General features: G+C 52.5%; 1 protein-coding gene across 4 annotated transcripts in view; it reads left to right on the forward strand.

Annotated features, from left to right (window-relative positions):
• Positions 1-25,083, forward strand: part of TSPAN9 (tetraspanin 9) — a 201,524-nt gene that overhangs the window by 102,341 nt on the left and 74,100 nt on the right. For 3 of the 4 annotated variants that reach the window (XM_047867764.1, XM_047867766.1, XM_047867765.1), the window contains one exon: positions 15,876-15,955. In XM_047867764.1, coding sequence (XP_047723720.1) covers positions 15,876-15,955 — 80 coding nt within the window. Of the gene's footprint in view, positions 1-15,619; positions 15,956-25,083 lie in introns of those variants that run through there. The other variant, XM_047867763.1, reaches the window with a different exon arrangement.

Consider the following 25,083-nt stretch of genomic DNA (forward strand, 5'->3'; position numbering starts at 1 on the left):
CACAGGGCTCAATCTTATGAATAGTGGGATCATGAGCTGAGTTGAAATCAAGAGTCAGATGCTTAACCGATATAGCCACTCACGTGCCCCCGAAGTGTATACATTAAAGATGATAAAAGTAATCAAGACTAGCTTGTCCCCTGACCATACTTGGTTTCAGAATACATTTGGAAATACTCATTTAGTAAACAAGTATTCGTTGAGTCTGGCTGTGTGCCTAGCAGTGTGCAGAGTCACTGAGTGGGGACTGGAGTCGGGGAGAGGGGTGGAGAGGGACTCGGTGAATAAACTGTTCTCAGACAAGAGTGGGCCAGCTCCCTTCATTCACTCTGCATTTGTGGTGTGTGCTCGTGTGGCCAGGTCCTGGAAGATGGGTGCCCCGCTAGCTCCAGCTTTGTTGGAATTTCTGAGGTTGTCTGGGTGGGGCAAGGAGTCATTTTAATGTGGAAACTCAGGGGGTCACATTCAGAAATGGAATCTGGGTGTGCCCAATGCAGCTCTTGATTCACTTTCCCTGTGGCTGGTGGATTTGAGGGTGTGGACTGGGAGTTTCCGGCCCCACCAAGGAAGGGCTGGTGTTATGCAGGGTGGCCGGCACTCCCTTTCTGAGCTCCCCAGGTCAGCACTCTTAGCCAGTTCTCCTACCTCCAGCCCGGGCCTCTGGCCCGCTGTGGCTACGTGCTACAGCTGGGCCCGCAGAGCTTAAAATAGCAGTATGAGCTGGCTGCTTTGCATGTGGGGAGCCCGCCTGAGGCATGATGGGGCAGCCGCATGGAGTTGGGGCTCCACTGGCTCTAACTACTGGGGTGGAGAGTATTCTTTGGGGGTTTCTTCTAGGCTCGGGGCTGGGGGAACGGGGGGTGGTGTGTGGTGTTGGAGGCTCAGGTGTGGGTGGTGCAGAGGAGAAGCAAAGAGCTTGTCTTTCTGAAGACCTTTTAAGGGAATGCCTTGAACCTGCCTCCAGAGCGTCCTACTGTTGAGCTCAGAGGCCTTCAGCTTGGTGTCCTGTCTGGCTCTAGCGCTGGCCCTTGGTACTGCCCCGGGTTAGCTATTGTAGGGTCCCATTCCAGCCCAAATGAAGAGAGAAAATGAGGCGTGGGGTGGGGGTGGGGGTGGAGGGTGCTGCTGGGCCAGGTCAGTGGGAGGACACAGGTATCTTGAGTCCTAGTCAGGTGGGCACTTACCACTGGGCTCCCTCACTCCCCAGTTACCTCCTCTTGGGAAGCCAAAATGGCACCTCGAGGATGAGGCAGGGGTGTCCTCCAGCATTCATTCATCCAGCAAGTGCTTACTGAGTACCCACCACAGGGAAAGCTCTGTTCTGGGCTGTAGAAGTCAGCAAGCAATGAACACACCACATCTCCACCCCCACAGGACTTCCGTCTGGTGGGGGAGAGAGATCATAATCGATTAACAAAAAAGCAAAGGCATACCTTGTTTTAGTGTGCTGTTCCTTATTGTGCTTTGCAGACCTTGCATTGCTTACAAACTGAAGGTTTGTGACAACCCTGCATCTAGCGAGTCTGTGGGCGCCATTTTTCCGACAGCATTTGTGCACTTTGGTCTCTGTGTCAAGTTTTTGTAATTCTCGTGATTTTCATTTGTTATGGTGACCTGTGATCAGTGACTACAACTCGCAGAAGATTCAGATGATAGCGCTGTTTAGCAGTAAAATATTTTAAAATTAAGGGTATGTACTTTAAAAAAAATTTTTTTTAACGTTTATTTATTTTTGAGACAGAGAGAGACAGAGCGTGAACAGGGGAGGGTCATAGAGAGAGGGAGACACAGAATCTGAAACAGGCTCCAGGCTCTGAGCTGTCAGCACAGAGCCCAACGTGGGGCTTGAACTCACGAACCGTGAGATCATGACCTGAGCCGAGATTGGATGCTTAGCCGACTGAGCCACCCAGGCGCCCCTGTACTTTTTTAAAAAAAAGATATAATGCTGTTGCATACTTAATAGACTACAGTAGTTTAAACTTTTCTGTGCTCTGAGAAACCCCAAAATTCAGTTGACTTGCTTTATTGCAATACTTGCACTACCATGATATTCACTTTATTGCGACATTCGCTTTATTAGAGCAGTCTGGAACTGAACTCGCAATATCTCTGAGGTCAGCCTGTAAATTATATTGTATGCTGGGGATAAGTGCGATGGAGAAAGCTGAACAGGGTAGGAGAGATTGAGTGTGAGGGGGGAGGTACAGTTTTAAATGGGGTGGCCAGGAAAGGGCTCACTGAGAAGGTGGCTTTGGCACGAAGGTGTGAAGGAGATCAGAGAGCTGGCCATGAAGAGATCTAGACGAAGAATGTTCCAGTCGAGGGAACAGCCAGCATAAGACCTCTGCTGGAAGAAACAGCAAGACGGACAGTGTGGCTGTAGTGGGGACAGTGAGTGGTGTGTGGGGTGTGTGTGTGTGTGTGTGTGTGTGTGTGTGTGTGAACTTTGTCTTTTACTCTGAGAGAGATGGGAAGCCATGAGAGGGTTCTGAGCCGAGTAGTAACCTGGCCTGACTTGTATGACAGGGTCACTGTAGTACAGGAGCTAATGTCAGTGGGCTTTCTCTGGTTATTAGGCCCCTGTGGGGCACCCCAGGAGACCAGACAGAGGGTTGCTTCATGCCTTCACCAGGACTTGTCTGGCCTCCATTCCTACTCCTACACCCTAACCATGAGACTTCTTCTACTGGGCAGGAGGACAGGATGGTACTGGGTTTCTTCTCCTTGCTGTGGAATTTCTTCTGGAGGGAAGGGAGCTGGGCTATTACAGTGGTTTGCTGGAGCCTATGGGTACTTGCTCTCAAGAGCCTATTAGTAAATAATCAGGAAATTTGTCAGCTGTTTGTTAAGCCATTGGTAGACTGAAATTGGCCATGGCGGGAGTATCTACACTAGAAACTGGCAAGCACTACAAATCATGGCTTTTTCTGCTGGAGAGCTGTTTGTTAAAACATTTAGCAGCCCACCACTGGCTTATGATCTCTACTATGCGTGGACAGTGGCTTTGGAGGGTAGGGCCTCTGTGTGCTTTCATTTGGCAAAGCACATATATGTGTTCCTACTGTGTGAGGTCAGAAAGAGCATGAGGGACATGCTGGCTGAGGGGGTGATTCAAGCTGGTGTTGGGAGTGCTGGTGTGACAGGGCTTGGTCCCCGGTGCCATGTGTGGGGCTTCTCTGTCACTCCTGGCTGGGCATCCTGATGATGAATCTCATCTCATTCCTTCCCTTTCCTTCACCCCCCTCTGTGTATGTAGCACGCCATGTGCATGCCTCAGTAGGGGTCTGCTTTGTGCATAAAGGCAGACTCCAGTGCTGGGACCAGGTAAAACCACTTGGTGTAAGGATAAGTCTCTGGTTTAGAAGTCAGGAGACATAGGTTCAGTCCCAACTCTGCCCCTAACTAGCTTAAAAAAATTTTTTTTTAATGTTTATTTATTGTTGAGAGAGAGACAGACAGATGGAGTGCGAGTGGGGGAAGGGCAGAGAGAGAGAGACAGAATCTGAAGTAGGCTCCAGGCTCTGAGCTGTCAGCACAGAGCCCGATGTGGGGCTCGAACTCACAAACCATGAGATCATGACCTGAGCTGAAGTCGGATGCTTAACCAACTGAGCCACCCAGGTGCCCCTGCCCCTAACTAGCTTAGACAAGCCCTCTCCTCTCTTTGGTGATTAGTTTCCTCGTTCATATACTGAGACGACAGCCCTCCTCATGTATCTGGTAGGAGTGTGGTGAATATCACATGCAGTCTTAGGTACGAAAGCCCCTTGAACAAGCTGAGTCACACGTCTTTGCTTACAGTGTTCGGGCATGTGGGACCCCATCCTCTGCTCTCCTTCAGTGAGGGTGAGAGCTCAGCATGCATCCTGTTTTTTTCCAGGAAGAGTTCCCAGATAGGCCCACCCTCCTCGGGCTGGTCACCTGAGCACTCCGTGTGTACCACCTGCTTTAGCACATGCGCATGGGCCTCTGTCGCCTGCTGTCCTTTCATTTTGTTGCTCTTCCCCCAAATGGATCTTTAGCTCCTAAGATCTGATGCTTCTCAGCAACACCCACGGTAGTGAGCCCAGGAAATCTTCAGTGATTAGTAACCAGTATAGTGTCCTTTGACTTTACATGGAGTTCATGTAACTTGGATGGTTACGGTGTGTGTGTGGCTGGAAGGTTCCGAAGTGTAGAACTGTCCATTTGATGAAGCAGTTTCCCAGACCATGCCTCATCTGTCCCTCACAACCATACCCAGCCCCAGGTTACACACAAGAAAATGTGTGCTCATTCATTCATTCAATTAACAATTGTGTGCTCAGAGTATGCCTCTGGTCACGCAGGTCACACCGATAGCAGGTGTCCGAGCTGGGACCGGGGCCCCAGCCCCTCATTCTGCCTGGCTCCCGGCGGCAGAAGTGTTTGTCTTGTGCTCTCTTTACGGGCAGACAGGGCCGCATGGTTGAGCGTGCATTCATGGAAGGATCGGGGATAAGCCAGGTTGGATGCTGGTCAGGCTCAGGCTTGGGGGTGGAAGGAGAGAGGGGCAGTGCCAGTGCTCAGTGCCTGTCCCTGCTGTGTCCGGCCGAGGCTACAGGCTGGCATTTCTTCTGGCAGTGGTGTGGGGGAGGGGAAGAGCAGGTGTGCCCTGGCATTTGGCCCAACTGGGATATAGAAGTGCCCCTTGGGGCCAGAGCTTGGGGGATGAATGACACATAGCCACCCAGGCACATGGGGCCTCGTGGAGCACAGCCACACTGAGCTCTAGGCTGGACATCTGAGCTCTCCGGTGGTTCAGGAGATGGCCAGATCTGGTGGGTGACCCCAGAAAGGGCCTCCAGAAGGGAGGACAAATGCCAGTGATCTAGCAAGGGGAGCACCTACCAGAAAGGCTGAGGGCAGTGTCAGGGGTGTCCAATTCATGGGTTGAGGTGAGTACATATGATGAAGGTGGGGGTGAGGCTTGGGGGCCATGGGGATTGTGTGAGGGATTCAGTTAATTTGCCTTCAGATTTCTTAAGTGTCCACCACACATCCGACTGGTTGCTGCAAGAGGCATACCGGTGAGTTCATCCCCTCAGATCTTTCTGTCATCTTGTAGGAGGACATTTATGCAAACAGCCATGATTCAAGGCAGAGTGAACTTAGTCCCTCAAAGAGAGGTTAAGAACAAGAAGAGGGCCTCTAAGTTTTGGGGGACTCTTAGGATCAGAGTCTTCTTCATGGAGGATGTGGCACTTGAGGTGAGTCCAGACCATTTACTAAAGACAGAGATGGGTGAGGGAGCCTTCATGGGTAGCGGGCAGTGCACGAGCCAGCGTATCGAGGCGGGGAGGTGGGGACGTGTCCAGAGAACAGTGAGGAGCTCTGACTGCTGGGGACACAGGGCACAGGTCAGGGACTCGTGGGAAATAAGGCCCACAAAGTACAGTGTGGAAGGTCTCAAATGCCAAGCTTGAGTGTTTGTGTTAAATCCCCCATGGAGCCAGTGAAGCTTTTGAGCCGGTGAGAGGGGCAGTGTGGCATCCCTGAGCCCTGTCTCTGGACAGTGATGGTGACAGCCTATGGCGGGGGGAGTTTGGGAGGAGGACTGGAGGCAGTAAGGAGACTGTGGCAGCTGGGAGGCAGAGTGGGGCTGGCAGTCTTAAGGAGGGGGGGCCGTGACAGGGAACGTGTGTGCATGCCATCTGCATTCTAGCATGTGTTGGGCACATCTGGGTCAGGGGAACATGGTTGGGTACGCGTCATGTAAGATTGGGTTACAACAGCTCTGTGGCACAATCTGGGAGGCTTTGGAAGAACATAGCAGGACTGTGAGAGCTTTGGAAACCCAAATAGCAGACTGAAGGGTGTGGTTGGTGACCATTTTCATCTTAACTACTATGACATGAGAAAGATGCCTCCAGGTTTGGGATGGATGTTTCTCTGAGGCCCCCTCAGCTGGAGGCACCTTGTCTGACTTAGCTGCATGGATGTGGGTCTGCCTGAGGCAGGCAGAGGGAAGAGAGATGCAGTGGGGTTTTGGCCGATGCTGCTGCCGCACTTTACCCAATGGCTGGTGCGAGTTCAGAGACCACAAGTGGCTTCATGCGCCCTGAGACTTGGGAGTCCTTCGACAGCCAAGTTGGTAGTACCCAATAGGGATGCCCAAATATGTCTCCCCTCCACTCACCCACACGCTTCTCATTGTCTTCAGCTGGGGCAGAACAAGTGTGGGCTCCCTTACCGTGAGGACTTCAGAGCTGGTGGATCCCGGGGCACTGTGTTTTCTCCATCTTCTTTCGAGCATCCCCAAGTGCCACTCACGCACTGCCCTTCCCAACGGTGGTTCCAGACTCAGTGGAAGGACGGAGGGAAGAGGGGAGGCAGCAGGCAGCAGCTCCTGAATCAGCGGAAGGGTCCCAGCTGCAAGGGCCAGCTTCGCAGGCAGGCTGGATGCTGGGTCAGAGAGCGTGGTCCCAGCCGGCAAGTCAGTGCCCTCTGTGGAGTGGTTTAGGAATATTGGATTTGCTGGGTCAGTAAATTTCCACTGGTGCATGGCAATAAACCTCAGGCTTCATCACACGTCCCTGTGCCTGGCGGTCTGGCCTTATCTCATCCTCCCTGAAGCCACCTGCCCTCTTTGATAAGTACTAATAACAAATCCTTTCTTTCTCTCTGTCTCCCTGGAGTGAATGGCTCAGTGTGTGTGCATCTGTGGGTCTGGGTACATCTGTCCAGCACAATGTGTTGCACACCAGGCCCTTTCGGGATGCTGATTGGGCTTGGGATGAAAGACGGTGCTGGTTTGGGACTTTCTTGGGAAAAAGGGCCTGAGAGGTGGGCATCGCACAGGTGGACCACCAGCCTATGCTTCCAGGGCTCAGCTTCCGCTGCTCCCTCTTACTCTATAAACCGCCTCAAAGAAAAGACTGTTGTCCTTTGGGAGTGTCCATTCTTGCTCTTTGCTTAAAGCCTCCCCTGCTCTAAGCCAAGGGGCATTTTTCTAAAGAGCGACTATTCCTGGCTCACAAGCCCCTCAAAGACCCTCACTGCCTCACTCAAGAGTTTGGTGGTATTTAAGAGTGCCTGTATGTTTAAGAGCACAATGTGCGAGACACTGCGAAGGGCCGGCCTGCAAAGGTGATGGACACAGCCCGTGCTCTCAAGGAGTGCATTCTTGGGGTCGGGGAGGGTGGCAAATGGGCAGTGCCGTGCTGCGACGGGCTCTGGAGCTCCAAGGAGGGGCACAGACTTTAGGAGGAGGCCACCCCGATGCCACCTGGGCTGTGAAAGTTAGCCAGTCAGAGAAGTGTGGAGAGGGAGTTCCAGGCAGAGGAAATGGCGACTTTGAACGTGTTCATCTTGGTGGGAGTGTGGGTGGAGGAAGGTGGAGTCAACAAGAGGCATAGGGGGAGGAGGAGGTGGGGAAACACCTATGTAGATTTTTAATTGGCATCCAGGGTCATCTCTGCTCCAGCCCCACCTCTCTCCCTCATGCACTTTCAGCAAAGCTTCGTTTTGGCTGGGCATGTGGACATGTTCTTCCTGGGTGTCCTGGGCACTCTTCTGCCCTCTGGCTTTGCCTAGCCATTCCCCTCCCAGCACACTCTTCCTCCTGCCCTCTGCCTGTCCAGTCCTGCCCATCTTCCCATTTCACAAGTGGGAATTTCAGGGCTGGAACTCTGGAAAGTGCCTTTAACCACCTAGTCCAAGATCCTTGTTTTGTAGTTGAGGAACTAGAGATCATACAGGTAACTAGTATCTTGAGGTTTTGTTCCTTAGGTGGCCCGAGGTGACCATACATCTGGAAGGCCCTTCCTAATGACACTGGCTTGCCCTGTGCACACCCTGCATTGAGCCCCCATTCATTTATCAAGTATTTATTGAGCCCCCACCATTGGTCAGGCATTGTACTGGGTACACAGCAGTGAGAAAAACAGACCCAATCCCTGCTGCCCTCAGGTTCATGGTCAAAGAGGAGAGTCAGATGGCAAACTGTTACTCAATAAATGTGTACTTTCTTTAAAAAATTTTTTAATGTTTATTTATTTTTGAGAGAGAGAGACACACACACAGAGTGTGAGCGGGGGTGGGGCAGAGAGAGAGGGAGACACAGAATCTGAAGCAGGCTCCAGGCTCTGAGCTGTCAGCACAGAGCCCGACGCAGGGCTCAAACTCACAAACCGCGAGATCATGACCTGAGCTAAAGTCAGTGGCTTAACTGACTGAGCCACCCAGGCGCCCCATGAATGCATACTTTCAAACTGTGCTAGGCAAGAAGAGGCGGGTGGTGCTGAGGCTGTATTGTTGATGGGCAGGGGAGCTTCGGTGTGGGCTGTGGGGGTAACCAGCAAACCAGAAGAAACTCTTTTGCAAGAGCTCAGGGGTGCGTACAACTAAGTCAGGCAGTGGGTTGAGGAAGAGCATTCCAGGCAGAGGGAACAGCATGGGCAAAGGCTCTGAGGAGAGAGCAAGCTCAGAGGGTTTGCTGGCTGGGGCATAATGAGCAAGAGAAGAATACTTACTTGCAAATGGTGCTGGACAAGTAGGCTGGGGCCAGTGGTGCCAACTGAAAGTAGACTAGCGCGCGCACGCGCACACACACACACACACACACACACACACACACACACCTAATCTCAGGGAAATGGGAAGCCTCTGGAGGGATTAAAGTAGGGGAACACCGTGAGTGAGAAGACAGTGTTGGTGCCCTGTGAAGAGGACCTAGGGCTGAGGTGGGAACGGGAGTTTGTCCTGGGCTGAGGCAGGATCCCAAGTGAGACATGGTGTCAGATGGGACCAGGGCAGTGCCCATGGAGACAGAAGTAGAAGGTGGCTCATTGGACAGGACTTGTGTTTGATTGGAGGTGGGAGCAAGTGGCAGTGCCAATGAGGAGTCAAGGGTGAGTGTTGGGCTCCTGGCATAAGGAATGGGTTGAGTGTTAGGCCATTTATTGAGAAGGGGAGGGTTTGGCTTGGGGAGCAGGGCTAGGGCAAGGTCAGTCCCTCTGGGGCATGTGAAATTGGAGCTGCCTGTGAGGCAGCAAGTGGGAGCTGGGTATGTGCACTTGGGGCTCAGAAGATGGGGCAGATCCAGGTAAACGTTTAGGTGACATTGGCAGGTGGATGGCACTGGGACCCATGGGCTGGCCAAATGCAGGGGTGTTGGGCCCAGGACAAGGGGGCCCGGAACTGAGGGCCCGAGGAAGAGGAACTGCCAAGGTTCAACCTTAGAATTGGAGCCACAGAACATTTTGTATTGATTATGTGTTGTATCTCTGTTCAACTGCATTGTAATTAGATGGGGACTGGGACCATATTTACTATAATAATTATGTTGATAATGATAATAGCGCCTCAATTCCTTTGAATGTCTCTGTTTCAGACATTGTGCTGTGTGCATTACAGTGTTAACCTTTAATCTCTGGTTTCTTTTTTTTTTTTTCATTTTTTTAAATGTTTATTTTTATTTTTGAGAGAGGGAGAAACAAAGTGTGAGCAGGGTAGGGGCAGAGAGAGACACGGGGAAACACAGAATCCGAATCAGGCTCCAGGCTCCAAGCTGTCAGCACAGAGCCCAATGTGGGGCTCGAACTCACGAACCGTGAGATCACGACGTGCGCTGAAGTTGGACGCTTAACTGACTGAGCCACCGAGGTGCCCCTAAATCTCTAGCTTCTTACCGTCTGGGGAGGTGTGCATTATCATCTCCATTTTGTGGTTGTGGAAACTGAGATACATGTGGGTAAGTGGTCATTCTAGGTTTCTCTGCAGTTCTAGAATAACTTGCTCCAGAAGGGGTTTGGATGCAGGTCCATCTAGTCCCAAAGCCCAGAGCACTTCCCTGACATTAGTTTGCTAGAACTCTGTTCTTGGAGGTTGGGTCGGGCGGTGGGTATGGGCAGGGGTTATTGATGGCATCTGAGCCATCATTTCTCACAGAACTGCACCCCTCTGGCCCCACAGTCACAAGGGCATGTGGTATGTGCTGAGGGGTGCTGGTTTTCTGACGATCCATACATACCTTCACCTGGCTCCTCATTATCTAGAAGCCTTATTTTTAGTACTCCTGATGAGTGGTCCGGTTGGTCTATAGCCGTAACCCAGTTTTCTCAGAGCTAACTACTCACAGTATCACCAGCATATGCTCTGACCAGTGTGCTTACCTCTCACTTGTGGAGTGTGGACACACAGCTGAGGGTCTCTTCACAGTCATGGCTTCTCAGTAGCCAGGAGTGGCCTCTGACAGGGGCCGATCATGGCCAGCTCTTGAGCTTTGAGATGTGACTGCAGTACTAGGGAGCCTGCACGAGTTCACCAGGGGCTCAGTGGAGGCAAACGTGCATTGTCCTTAGAGCACCTCTTAAAGGACCTCTATCCCCACCCTGGATGGGGAGGGGTCCATGAGCAGCTTGGCCTCTGTCTTCCCTGTGTTCCACTTCCTGCCTTTCCTGAGTCTTCCTCCAAAATGGCTTTCAGATCTGTAAGTTTATTTATCTGTTTCCTCACCCATCGCATGCTGCTCTATGTATTGGGAATATGGCTGTGAACAAAATGGTTGACCTTGTGGCCTTTATACCCTGTTATCTGTAGCTGGGAAATTTACATTTCCTGAGTTCTCTCGTCAGGTTCTGATGGCCTCAGATAGCCTGCTTTCCAGGAACAATTCCATAGATTTCTGGCTTGTGTCCCATCCTCTGGTTAATGAACTTGGGGCTCTCAGGCTATCCTTAGAGAGAACCCAGGACTTAGGCATGGTGGTCTTTCTTTCCCCTCTACCTATTTACAAATTCTGAGTACCAGCCCCGTGGTGGTCACTGTGACAGGCCCTGGGGGGTGATGGAATGGCTCAGATCCAGCCCCTGCCTCCTTGGGGAAGCCTGGTGGCCAGAGCAGAGGCATGTGGGCAAACTATAATTGTAGGCTGACCAAATAGCTGGGGACTCTCTTCCCAGAGAGCGAGGGACCTGGACCACCCTTGGTAGACTGTCTGGAGCAATCCTGTCTAACCGTGAACCTGGTCACTGCAGCCAAGCCCTATTTGTTTTCCTTACTAGTCTCAGAAACTTAACGCATAAAAACCAGAACTACCCCTAGTTCTTTTTTACTCTGACCTTTCACTGGCATTGTTACCATCCTCCTGAATCCTGGCCAAGTATGGTAACATGTGACCTTGTAGCTGTTTAATTTTCATGGCAAAGGGGAGACTTGCCCCTGCCTCTGGACCCTTCTAACCATTCCTTGTCTGCTGAACCTTCTTGTAAACCTTGTGGGATATTGCCCCCTGTTAGGGACCTCCCCAGCCTTCTTTTCTTTTGGCACCATGGGTAAATGGTTTGCTTAGCAATTAAAGCATTTTCTATACTGCTTAGAAAGATCCCAATTTTGGAGTTTAAAAATTGGGATGAGGTAAGCCTCATCAGAGGTGGCCCATCTCACACGTTCCTTAGGATAGCAAGTGTCACCTCGTGTCTAATCTAAATTCTCGATGAGTCTGCCCTATTTGAAGCTTGGAGGTACAGGATACCTCATGAGCTGCACACACTGCCAAATACAGAAACATTCAGTGCAGGTCAGGAAGGGGATCTGTGTTGGCCCATCAGCTCTGATTGTGTGTGGGTGAGTGAGTGACCAAAGCTGAGCTGTGTCTCACACTGCAAGCCTGAGAAACTTGGGAAGAGGCAGAGAGAGCTTGACATTTACTCGGAGCCCACATCTCCCCAGTTGCCAGTCAGTGGAGATGTTGCATGTTGATTTCACGTATTCACTTCTCTTTCTCCCCTCTGGGAATTCTGTACTTGCTTCACTTTTTTTTGTTGTTAAAAAAAAAAAAAAAGGCACGGCAAAGCAGCTCTGTCTTGTTCACATGCTCAGAGATCCTCAAGGGCTCCAGCTCTCCTGCGCATGGCAAGTGGTTGAGGATCGGGGGTGGGCAGGAGACATGGTGTCTCAGACCACCTTTGATCCCTGGTGGTTACTTGTGTACCTAAAATATTAAGAAATCGGGACAACCACAGCAGCTGATCTTCTCACTTCTCCACGCTGCTGCCAGACCCAGCTTCCTAGGGCACCAATTTTGTCATGTGCCTCCACTGCTTGGGAAGCTCCAGGATGAAGTCCAAACTTTTCCTGTGTCATGCAAGGCCGTGCACAGTAGCTCACTTTGACTTTCAGGCAGGCCTGTCTCCTCACTGCCCCCTGCATGTACCATACCCATGCCTTCCTGACATGCCCTCCCGCCTCCTCTTTCCCTGTCCATACTCGCTCCAGGGGACATAAGGGACGCTCTTTGCTGGTCCTGTCATGAAATGTGCTATATCGCTCTACTTTGGGCTTCTCTAGGTATGGTCTTGGAGTGGGGGCAGAAGGCTTCCCCCTGACCTAAGATCCTTTTATCTAATGACCTCTCATCAGAACATGCAATTTCAGGTTCCCTGTTGTGCTTTTAGATTCTGTCTCTTAGACTGGAAGATTCTCAAGGGTGGGAACTTGGTTTAGAGCTCAAGAGAGTAAAGAAATGGGCTTTGAAATCATACCGTTTCCTCATCTGTAAAATGGGGATAATAACATCCTTATTCTGCAGGGTTGTCATGAGGATTTGGTGAGTTACAGTGTGTGCGAAGCTGGGTGCTTGGGGTATAATGAGGACTTACAAAGCTCTGATTATTCTTATAGTGGCTGAGCCAGGTGCCCTGAGGGGACATCACTGAACTTTGTTAATGGACAGACGACCTGGACTTCAATGCCCTTCCCACAAGGGTGACCAGGAGTGAGCAGAACTGTTAACTGGCAGCCTCCTCTTCTGTTACCCTGTCCTTCACCCTGGCCCACCAGGAAATAGTTACTGGCCTAAATCCACTTAGAAATGAAGGTGAAGATCCAGAGACAATGCAGAGGCTATTCTCACTGAACAAGGTGTGAATCAAGGGGGAAAGAGTTGAGAAGGTAGAGGGGCCAGCCTGGGAGCACCTTAGCTGACACCACCAAATCTCTGAGACTAGTGATAACAGGCTCTTGCATTTGCTCAGGGCTTACTTATGGTACTCAGACTGGTCTCACACCTGCCAGCTCAGTTTATTCTCACAACATCTCTTGGGGGGGGGTGCTCTATTAATCCCCATGTTAAAGAGGAGGAAATGGTAGCTCAGAAAGGCAAACTTCCTTGTTCTTGATCACACAGCTCAAAATTGAGCTCAGAGTGAAAAACAGGTCTCCTGACTCGCAGTCCAGCTGGTAAATGATCTCTCCTGCATCAAAGAAGTAATGTTATGAGAATGGAGTGGCAGCCGGGAGCCCGTGGGAGCCGGTCAGGGCTGAAGAGGACAAAAGACATTAGCCATTCCAGTCAGGTGGCAGTGGGTTCAGTTAGGAGCCAGCCAGACACATGCCCCTCATCTGTAGAAAGCATCCAGAAGACCACTGTGCCCAGCCAAGAGACCAAGGTGCCATGGCTGTGATGCTCATTAGCTTTCATTGCTGGGCAGCCATCTGAGTGGGGAAGGGGCTTAGAAAAGTAACACCACTGCAGGTCCCTCTAGAGAAGTGGGGTGCTTGTACCCCTGGCTGTGAGCCAGTGAGAGTGCAGACTCAGCATGGGACCACCACAGCCAACCTGTGAGGAGTGTCTTCCTGTCCCTGTGGTTGGAATTAATGCCCCCCTCCCTCTGGGCCACAGCCAATTATGTTCCTGCCCATCTCCTTGGTGATTAATGTCCTTCTGTTTTCCTGATTAGATTGTGTGTGTCTGAAGGGCAGGGAGCAGCACACCTTATGTGTTTCCTCAAGGGCCTGGCCCCATGCTCAGCACATAGCAAGGTGGAATAAATGTCTAATGGGTTCCAGGGTGGACATTTCACACTCCCACTCCCACGGAGGGGCCGGAATTCCTCCTCTCTCCAGCCATCCTTGTCTAGCGCCTCCTAGAGGCCAAGGCCGCTGTTAGGTGCTGGGATACTGAGCTTGGTAAATACTTGGCCCTGCTCTCAGGGGCTCTCAGCACTCTCTTCCTCGGGGCAGAAAAGAGAGGTGGGCTTCTTGCCCCCCACGTCTTCTAGTTTTCTTTGTTTCCCAAGTATGGGAGCCCCAGATCAGCAGTGCAGACTTCTGCACGAGCCCAGGGGACACACGTGTTTTTTTTTTTGTTTTTTTTTTTTTACAGTGGGATGCAAGTCTCCTCCTGGATGTTCCCCAAGTCCCTTAGAGCATTCCTCGTGCTGTTTCCCTTGACCAGCCCCTTTCGTGCCCTCCTCACGGGAGAGGACTCTGCCTGTGTCCAAGAGCACTCCTACGTCACCCTGTCATAGGCAGGATTCAGAGGGGCAAGGCAGGACCTTACTTCTGCCACCTACTCTTCTCATCCCGGCTGTGGTCCCAGCCAGCACCGCATCCCACCCGGGAACGCGGGGGCGGTGGGGGTTGGGGGGCCTCGCGCAGCTGCAGGAGCGTCGCGGAGCCGCGTGTGTGCTGGAGCGTGCGCGCGCGCGCGGAGGGGGCGGGGAGGGCGGCGCGCGCCCCGCGGAGGCCCCAAGCTCCTTTCCCATACCTCGCACCTCCCCTGCGGTCTCTTTTCCCTGCAAGCCGTAGCTAGACCCACGTGTGCAAAAGCGTGTGTGTGTAGCAGGGAGACCGTGTGCCCGGGGTCAGACAGGCCCCCGTGTGCACGGTGGTGGTGGGGGGGGAAGGCGGCCACCTCGACAGTGGCCGCGCTTCTTTCCTCCCTCCTTCTGTCCTCCCCAGCCCTTTCCTCTGGTTTCCTTGGGTCGTTGGTACCTCCAGCCATTCCCTTTCTCTCACCGCCCCCCTTTCTCCTGTTGAAGAGACCAGCGCCTTCCGATGAAGGTTCTGTTTTACCCCCAGCTCCAGAGCCCTTGACATTTAGCGAGGGCTCGCGGCGCACTTGTATAGGCACACAGCAGAACGCTAATCCTATTAAAGATAATGTGTCATTGGGGAGGGGGAGGCTGCCCGCCCCCCGTAAGGCCTACTGCTCATTGGTCGAATGCAAAGCAGGGGGCGGGGCCGAGGGCCCGGGGAGGGGGCTCCGGGCAATTTCGGAGTCAGGAGTCGGGGCTGGGATTTCGCAGGGAAAGCCCAGCGGTGGCAGCTGCGGCGGATCCCTCGGCACGGCCCGCCGCGCGCCCGGGCAGCCCAGGGCCGGCGAGCAGCTCCGCAAAGTCGCGGAGCGAGAGGAGGCGGAGCGCCCGCGAAGTGGTCGGGCTCGGCGCTGGGGCTGGGCAGGGAGAGGTGTGCCCGGGGACCTGGATCCTGGCGCCCTGTGCCGCGCGTGGAGCGGCCGGTGCAGCCGGGAGGCGAGCTGACGCTTTGGAAAGAGAAATCAAATTGCAGCCTCCCCAAAGACGTTAAGTTACGCAGGCCAGCCAGTTCCCGGAGAGCGTTCGCGAGCGCGCGTAGAGCCGAGCCGCGCCGCACCGCAGAGCCCTCCCGGGCCAGGCGGCTGGGAGCGGGGCGCCGTCCTAGAGGCAGCGGCCCCTGAGCACGGGGTCTGGCCGGGAGTGCGCCCGGGTACAGAGAGGGGGCGTGCAGGGCTCCGCCAGCCCGCCCGCAGCCCGCGCCCGACTTGGGCGCCCCCTCCGTCCCACTCCGGGAGCGATGCCCCCCGCCCCTTGCGCCCCCCGGGAACGACGCGAGCATGGAGAAGTCGAGTAGCGAGGATTCTTCGATCCACCGGAGTCCATCTTTGGACAGCAAGGACTCGGACTTTGCCAAGCCGTCCACCTCGGGCCGCCCGTTCGGCCGCGGCTTCACGGCCGGCGCCTTCTACGGCACCGCGGGCTCGCGGGGCCAGAGCCGCGCCGAGGCTGGCGTTAAGACTGACAAGTACAATGCACCCAAAGGCAGCAAGTACGTGGTGTTTTACCTGGACCTGTCCTTTGTTTTTCTCCTAGAATTTAAGAAGTGCAACATGGCCAGAGGCTGCCTCTGCTGCTTGAAGTACATGATGTTCCTCTTCAATTTGATATTCTGGGTAAGTCCTTGCGTTTATCTCTCCTTTGCCACCTCTCCTCTTTGTTGCTTATCCTAGCGTGATACCCTCTTCCTCCTGGCTGCTGCATTGCCCTGCTTTCTGCACAACGGTAAGTGTGGGGGTTTTAAAAAATTGTCTTCCCCCCCCCCCTTTCATTCATCTTTCTCTTCCTTTCTCTCTCCGTGGTGGCTGAATGGAGGCTCTAACTTGCCTGTCTTCCAGGAGATACTTACTCTACTCCTAGGTGGCTGACAAAGTTTGCTGCCACCTCCCTCCCCTGTAAGAAACCCATGCTGGAAGTGCCTCCAGCTGGGTAACCTGCAGAACTAGGTGTGGGGCCAGAATTTTTAACAGCTGTGACCTTGAGTGGAAGACCGGCACAAGTGTGGATGGTTTTCGAGTTTCTTCTTGTGTTTTTCCTGAATACACAAGAATACGATCTGCAGCATTTTGTGGGCATGAGGTGAGGGTGGGAGGGGTAGTGGAGGTCACTTCCTCCGACTCCTTCAGTGAGTCCCAGGAAGAGGAGAGGAGCCCCTATCCCAAGTGTAGAGACACACGTTTGGTAGCCTGCAGATATGCCCCTGAGTTAGGGCTTGTGTGGAAAAGGAGAGTGTGGGAGGGATGCTGCCATCGGGTGGCGGGCAGCTGCTTTTGAGGGATTGCAGTGGACTGGGCAGGGAACGGGCTGGCCATGTGCTCCCACCATGGAATGCCAGCCCTCTCCAGCTCCAGGAGCCCCAGAGGCTAGAAGGGACAAAGGGAGCACCCCTATCCTTGGTGAGAGATTATTTTTTAGAGAAGGTGTCCGTGGGTGGGGCAGCTTGGAATTGTTCTCCATCCTCTGTGACTCTGGGGGCCGCGTGCACACACGTGTGCGTGTGTGCAGAAGAAATACTAGTTACGCAAATTTGAAAACTTCTTAAATTCACATCTAATTGTTCATCCCAGCTACTGCCTCCTCCTTTCTTCACTAGAGCCCCAACGTAGTCAGCACAGATGTTTGGCTCTGCCCCAGGGCCTGTCCTGCCTGCTGGAGGCTGTCAGCTGCCCATGGTCCAGAAAGAGCACTGGGGGCAGGAGAAAGTCATTCACAGTGAAGCTCCGTAGCAGCCGTTGTGCTTTGATGTTCAACACTCGTGTGAAGTGATCTGCTTTAACTGACCAACTTTTTTGGGTGTGTGTGTGGGGGGGTGACTTTTCCCATAGAAGGGGAGAGCTCGGGACTGGGCGGGAAGAAGACTGGGTCTAGTCTTGGTTCTGTGTTAGCTTCTTGTGTGACCTTGGGAAAATTGCTTTATTGCTTAAGGACTGGATTTCCTTTCCTGTCTGGGGGGGGGGGGGCTCTTGTGATGGTCTCCCTCATGTCTGATCCCATTAGTTATGGGACAGCCTGCATCTTTGCCTTCCCTCTGTGGGGGGAGCCCCCTTCCTGGCCTGGGGCATAGGCTGCTGCTTTTCTTCTGAAGAGCCTGGTTTGAGATCATTTGAGTTGGATTTCCCCGGATGTCTGCATGGTCCTGGGCCCTCCAGCCACCGCCGTTAGGACGTTACCTGTCTTGTGGTGAGGGTTTTGTGGAAATTGGGGCAGAGCCACTGGAATGTCAAGAATTATTTTGTGGCCACCTTTGGGCAAGTGCTCCTGGTCCTCTGACTCATTTGCCAGTGTCCGTGTCAGCCAAGTACTGGTGTGTATTTCTCTAGTGCCTATGATTTACATGAATGCTGCCTCGCTTTCATGGTGGAGTTTCCCTCTCTGCCCTTGTTCATAGTCTCAACCTACCTTTCTTCTTTGCCCCACTCTGTATATCTTAACACTTACTAGAAAGACCTTGGTGGGATGCTCAGTGCCTCAGCCAACAATTCCTCCTACTCAGCCCCCCTCCTCCCCACCCCCACCCCGCCACCTGCTGGTCGAAGTAGATATAACTGCTTGTGGCTCCTTCCTTCTCCAGAATGGTCCCGGCTTGGTTTAGGGACCTCCTCTCTCACAGGTTGGCACAGTGGGCTGTGTGCTGCACGTAGTAGGCATTCATTATGTTTGTGAGTGAATGAATGGTGGGCCAGGGTGGTGAAACCACATCTTGTTGTGTGGTGGGGAGTCCCACTTGATAGGGAAGAGAAGTTAGTTCTCCAACTTGCCTGTGATGAAGGCTCTCCTAAGCAACTTAACTGTGGGGTGACAAGGGCTCTTTTCATCTTCCCTGAAAAGCTTGGCAGAGGTTAATGAGCTGATTGATGGAATGGCTTTCTTTTCTTTGGTTATAGTGAGAGAACGTGCCGTCTCTTCCTAATTAGGAGGTACCCACCACCCCTCTTTCACCAGGCAAGGAGACTCTCTCTCTCAGAATCTCTGACTTTTCTGATTACTTAATATTTTCAGAATTCCCATGACATGCCAGGAGCTGGGAGAAATTGAATCTCAAAGACCCAGTTCTTTTATGCTGGTAGCATGTGAGTTACAAAATAAGATGTAGACCTTAGGAAAGATGGAAAGTTAGCAGAAGAGAAACGGATGCTTGCATGTGCGAGAATATTTGCCACTGGGTTCTTTGGGAGGTGGAGAAGGTGTAGCAGGCAGTTAGCCAGGATTTAGGTATGGGGTGACTGTACTTGAACAAAGACGTCCTGCAGGCAGGTGCTTGGGCCTGATAGAGAAGAAGTAGAGGAAAGAGCCAAATCAGAAGAGAAAGAATGAAGGTGTCTAGGCCCAAGGCAGGTGGGGTAGTTGATGAGGCAGGACCCCTGGGAGACTTCTGCTCACTTCCAATGCATACAGGAAGAGAAAGGCTGGAGGTCAGTGAGATGGTAAGGGTGAGGAGGGATGCAAGGCTGGTCAGAGCCCAAGGCCCGTGGGACCCAGAGCAATTGTTAGGAATTGTGTAGCCATCGCTTTTCCTAGTCTCGTGGCTCAGATCCCAAAAGAAGGCTTTTCTGAGGCATTAGAGTTGAACCGAAGTCTGCAATCAATAGATAGAGATCTTCCTATAGATCCTGGAGCCTACCTGGTAGTTCTCCAAACCCACCGCTGCCGCCACACCCCCCTGCCTTCTCAGAGCCCGCTGGGAGGATTCCCAGCGTGGAGGAGAGGTGCAGCTGTCACACTGCACCCCCCCAGCCCCAGGCGTGAGAATCCTGGTTCCTTGCCACTGGGTGGAGCTTCTAGAGTATTGCTATCAGTGAGAGCCTGGGTGACATCACCGGGGGCAGGATAGAGGCAGATCTATGTGGCCTGTGCTCCTCCTCTTCACCAAGAAAAGGACAGGTGACTTGTAGGCCGCTGGGGGAGGGGGTGGTGTCCAGGTCTGCTCCTGGTACCAGCGACCTCACCCAGATGGTGCTAGCCATGCTGGCACCCAGGGCAGCATTTCTGAGGGCCTGCTAGAAATGGTGGGGCTAGGGGAGGAGGAGTCAGGGGTCATGCCTGACTGAGCCCCTCCTCCTCTTCCTTGGCGCCCCTCACCCTGATCCTTGGGGCCAAAGAGAATGCTGGCTTCTTGGTGGATAGGGAATAGGAGGCCTGAGTTGGGACAGAAGTGTCTCCATCCCAAGGGGCCTGTACACTGGTAATCAAACCCACCCCAGGGTCTTTCTCCCAGCCAGTGGAAACCATGGGGCAGCTCCCTCTGTCAGCCCCATCTCTGAGCCCTCTGGGAGCCATCTGGTGGAATACCCTGGGGAGAGATGAAGTGAATCAGAGCCCCTCCAGGAGGGCAAAGGAGGCTCGATGCATTAAACTCTGAGTAGGGGAGAGAGAGAGTGTAGGCGTGGGCTTTGGGTGCTGGGGCCCGTGTCCCCTTCTTGGGACAGCAGATCATGATCCCTGCCAGACCCTCCCAAACCAAATCCAGCTCCTATCTGATAAGGAGGGATGGGGTGGGCCTGCGGTTGCTGGCCTAATTGCCACTCAGGATAATGGTCACTTTCCATGCTTGCCGGCCGAGCTGCCCTGTCACTTTAAATCATGGCTGGCAGAGCAGTGACATTCTGACTCCACTGGAAAGTCTATTCCTTGTGGATCGCTCCCTTAATAAAGGCCAATTAGCCAAAGAGGCAGTGCTCAGTGTGCCTGCTGGAGCAGGGGAAAGGTTGGGGCCGGCCTGCCACGGGTAGGGTGCCGGGTGGAGGCCCTGATTAACCTCCCCTAAGTGGGGTCAGGTCTTGGCGGCTTGGCCCCTCACAGACCATTCACTTGCCTCTGGGTGCAGGCAACTGGGTTAAGGCTCTCCTGTCACATCATGTGTTTTTTTACTGGCTTGGCTGTGTTATGAGTTCCTCTGCGGGCTCCCTGGCTCCCCGTTGGTCCATGGTGGCCCAGGAGACGGGTCTGTGCACAATCGATGCTGGATGGGCTGTGTGTCTCAGGGGTCTGTGTGGTGCTTTCTGCCTGGAAAGCGAAGTGTGGGAAGTGGGCTGAGGGGTTGAGGGGACCCCAACAGGGTCCAAACAGGTTTGCACCTGGCCTCTCCAAGCGAGAGACTAGCTAAGCTGGGCAGCAAAAGGCATTTAGAGGCTTCCTGAAGTGCTCAGGTGTGAGGCATCAGGCTGTCTCCCCAGAGGGCTCCAAGTAGGCCTTTGGAGTGGGTCAGGCATGGCTCTGTTTGGGGGAGAGGGGCCTGGTGAGACCCCAGAGCCATGGCCATGAAGGAATGAATGCCGGCTCCGTGTTCACTTCCTTTCCAAAGCATTAAAAATTAAACTTCCTTGTCTTAATATCTATTTTTAAATCGTGTCAGAGCCAGCACTGGTGTCAATCAAGAGGGGGCGGGGTGGAAGAGGAGAGAAAGGAGAGAGTCCCAGCTGAAACAGGGTGCATGCTGTCGCTGCCTTGAGGAAAGGGCCATGGTTCTGCCCTCCATTTGGCTGGCCTGCCAGTGGAGAGCACAGAAAACCGCACTGACCTCTTCTGAGGATGGGGGGCCTCGCCCTCCCCCTGCTGTGCCTCCATGTGCCTGACTGCCCTTGGCTGAACTTGGCAGCAGGCTCTGGGGCTTGCTGGGCTGTTGGGGTCCCAATCGAGCCCATTCACTCATGCCACAACTATTTACTGAATGCTCGCTGCGTGCACAGGAGCCTCTAGTTGGTGAGAACAGGCTGACTGGGCTTGCATAGAGCAGATCAGCTTTCTCGGGCCAGGAAGTCGTGGAATCGGGAGGTCATCAGCCTGTCCTCCACCAAGCATTTGAATACAGGGCTACCGAGGCAGGGGTCAGAGCTGGGCCCTCTCCCCCTCCCCAGCGTTCTAGGGAGGGACAGCAGCAGGTCTGGACCCAGCCTCCAGGTGGCCTGGCTTGATTTGTCCTTTTGTCTCCCCGCCCCTGCATGGTGGCTGTCTGACTCTCCCTCTCTAAAATGTTTGTGTCCATCAGAAATAAAGGGGAGGAAAAAAGTCTGAGTTTCCTTTAGGAGTTTTCTAGTTTAGAAAAAAGAACTAGCGAAATATGTATCTTTTTCTGTTTCTTCTGAGAGGGCTGACAGGATGCACTGTGGCTAGTGTGTACTGCATGCATTTATTGAGCACGTGCTGTAAGCCAGGCCCTGGAGCTACTACTCAGAGGCTGGCGGAGGAGTCAGGCACATGTCAGGCACATAAACAATTATAGTAAACAGTTGCAGTTCTGAGCAGTAGGTGTTCAGTAGAGTTACTTAATAGAATAATTGATACTGCTTAGTAGAGAAAAGATACAAAGATAACCGAGTAGAGCCAGTGACACCTGGCTTTTGAAGGATGGAGAAGAGTTTTCTGGATGGATGAAGGTGGGGTTCCAGGCCCGGATAGAGGTGGAGAGAGGTAGACTCGAGTTGATCCAGAGCCATGCCCGGGGAGAGCTTGCAGCCCAGGGGAAGAGACACAGAGCCTCCTGCACACGTGAGATGGGCTGAACCCGGAGAAACAAAGGCTGGTGTCTGCCTGGGTGGTGCCGGTTGAGAACAGCTTCCAGGGCGGTGAGTGAGGCGTGGGTTCTGAGGAGGAGGTGGCCCTGCCCTGCTGTGGCGTGTGCACCAGTGTCTGTGGACGCTCTTCACTTTGTCCCTAGGGCCTGGAGGAAAGGGCTGTTTTGTTTTTCCGACAGTGAGCACCATGACGGGTCTTGCTGTGTCACTCAGGCCGCAAGCTGTTGCTGTAGGTAATCCAGCTTACAGAGATGCCCCTGTCCTCTCCCCCCTTCCGGCCTCTCCCTTCCAGCTGCGATGTGCCCGCTTATTTGGTTCCAGTTAGGAAGCTTTGAAGCTGAGCTAAACCCGTCGGGCAGAGTTAAGTCTTCTGAGCCAGCTTTGTCCCTGCTCACATTTGAAAGCTAATCTGCCAGCAGAAGTGGGGGGTTGGGGCAGGGACGTTGCAAATGGCACGTGGGCCTGAGGGTGAGCAGATCTGTGGCTGGGGTGGGGGTGGGGTGGGGTGCAGGGCAGGGCAGAGATCAGGTTCACCCCCTACCCTTCTCTAGCTAGTCATGGGGCTTCGGGTGATATCTGAAATATCTTTTCAGGTAGTAAGTCTGTGCTTCCATGGGGAGGGGTTCTGCCTTCTCTTCCCTTGGGCCCCAGCAAGCTTTGAAGGCTCTGAGGAGTCCCGGAGAAGCGCTTGGAAGGGAAGGCTGCGGGGTTTCAGAGCTTCTTCCTTGTGTTGGATGGCTTAGTGCACTGGTGCGTGTGGGGGGTCCCGTTTAGTGGCTGTTGGAGGGTGACTGGCCGAGGAGAACAGAGACATGGCTTCTGTCTGCTTTGGCAGTTCTTCACTAGGATACGGATTCAAATCAACCAGATACCTTTTTACATGAACAGAGGCCGTGTCCCCTGCCCGCCCCCCCACCCTCTGCCTCCCTGCCTCCCATTCACTGACCTACTGAGTCAGAGTCTCCAGGTCCTGTGTTTTGGAGGTGCCTGGATTTCCTTATGCTTGACAGTATCAGCTATCTTCCAGGGCTGTGATGAGGCCCAGCTGAGGCCATCTATGTGTCCTGGAGGGATCCTGCTTAGCAGGATGCCGCCATGCTGGACACAATGCCTAGCAGCTGCCGTTATGGTTACATTACTATCACTGCGCTTCATGCGGTGAGAGCATGTGAACAGGTAGCCCCTCTAACAGAGTCACACGACCTGGGGCTAGAGTGACAGAGGCGGGCAGGGCTTTGGAGCCCCGCAAGGGGCCCCAGGTGTCTCTTCAGGTTGGGGATCATTCAGAGTGTCTTCTGATCATAGGGATATGTGGGGTAGAAATGGAGAAGCCAGGAGGTTCAGGCAGGTCTGCTGGGATGGAGGGTGGGAGTGGAAGGCAATGGGGGAAGGGTGCGGTGTGGTCTCAGACCCCAGGGCTGGCAGCCGCACTTGCCACACTCACTGTACACTTACCTCTGGCCATCCCAGGTGGGGCGGCCCACACCCTTCTGCTTCCCTTTGTCGCTGGCATGGTGAGTCAGGCCGGGAGCCGGCCAGCTGGGCCGATGGTTGTATTGCAGGGTCTCTAAGGGCCTTCTGCCCTGGCTGCTCAGAGGACATGTCACTCAGTGTTGGACTCTGCTGGCTGGGCAGTTGGCCTGTGACCTGAGCAGATGAGCGGCTCTAGGTCCAGATCACTTTACTAACCAGAAAAACAGTCACTGAAAACGGTTTTCTTCAAATTGTGGAATAAATCATATGTAAATGCATACAGTTTAAAACAATTACATGAGGAACACATACCCATGTGTTCCTTAGCTTAAGAAATAAAACACTATGGGGCGCCGGGGTGGCTTGGTCGGTTAAGCGTCCGACTTTGGCTCAGGTCATTCATGGTCTGTGAGTTCGAGCCCCGCGTCGGGCTCTGTGCTGACAGCTCAGAGCTTGGAGCCTGTTTCAGATTCTGTGTCTCCCTCTCTCTCTGCTTCTCCCCTGTTCATGCTCTGTCTCTCTCTGTCTCAAAAATAAATAAATGTTAAAAAAAAATTAAAAAAAAAAAGAAATAAAACACTGGCTCTACCCACAAAGTCTCTGTGTGCCCCTTCCCGAGTGTGCCCCCAACCTGTCCCCTGGAGAGAACCAGGATCCTTTTGTGTTAGGTCTATTTCTTTGTGGTTTTCCCACATACGTAAACATCCTTGAACACCACATCATTTGGTTTGGCTTGTTTTTAAACTTTTGATAGATGGAATCATCTGAATTTTTAAGACTTCAGTGTTGTGTTTATTGATTCATTTGTGTTGATGTGTGTGGCCATCATCCACTTATTTTTATTGTTCTAAAATATTCCATTATCATTCTTCTGATAATAAGCATTTGGATTATTTCCTTTTTTAAAAACACGCTTCTGTGAACATTCTCGTACAAGGCTCCTGGTGTGCATAGGCCAGGGTTTCTCAGCTCAAACCATAGGTGACTCACCTACATCCAGACAGTCATTGACAATGCATGTGAATGTTCTGGAAGCATCAAATTGCTATAAAGTTCTGAAGTATTAAGCATTTCCATGGACCAGAGTTTCAGGAGAACTGCTTTAGGGTACATAGCAAGGAGTGGAATTGCCAAGTTTTAGGATTTGCACATTTCAGCTTTTCCAGATAATGCCACATTGTTCTCCAAAGTGGATGTATCGTTGACACTTCCACCAGTGGAATGTCAGTTGACAATGGGAAGTTTTGGCATTCTCCAATACTGTGGGTGTAAAATGCTATCTTATGTCGTAAATTTTCATCTCTCTGATTACTAGTGAACATCCTTTCATAGCTTTATTAGCCATTCTTTTCTGTGAATGCCTGTTTTATGTTTTTGTCCATTTTTCTATTGAGTTGCTTGCTTGTTCCTATTTTTTAGGAGTTTTACTATGTTTTGGATGCTAATGTGTTGTCTATTAAGTGTGCCACGAACACAGTCTATATCTTCCAGTTTATAGCTTAGCTTTTCACTTTCTTCATAGGGCCTTTTGAGAAGAAGAAATCCTTTATTATAATGTAGTCAAATGTACTAGTCTCTTTTCTTTGTTAGATTGTACTTTTTACATATTGTTCAAGAAATACATAGTATCTTATGGATCGCTTGTAATAGGACCGTGCTTGTCATAACATAATAGGCATTCATGAATTTTTTAATGAACGAGTGAATGATTAAAGGTGACAACCTGTATTTATTTCTGTAAGTTTTTCTTTTAACATTTA

This window comes from Prionailurus viverrinus, chromosome B4 (assembly GCF_022837055.1).
Source record: "Prionailurus viverrinus isolate Anna chromosome B4, UM_Priviv_1.0, whole genome shotgun sequence".
Taxonomy (NCBI): domain Eukaryota; kingdom Metazoa; phylum Chordata; class Mammalia; order Carnivora; family Felidae; genus Prionailurus; species Prionailurus viverrinus.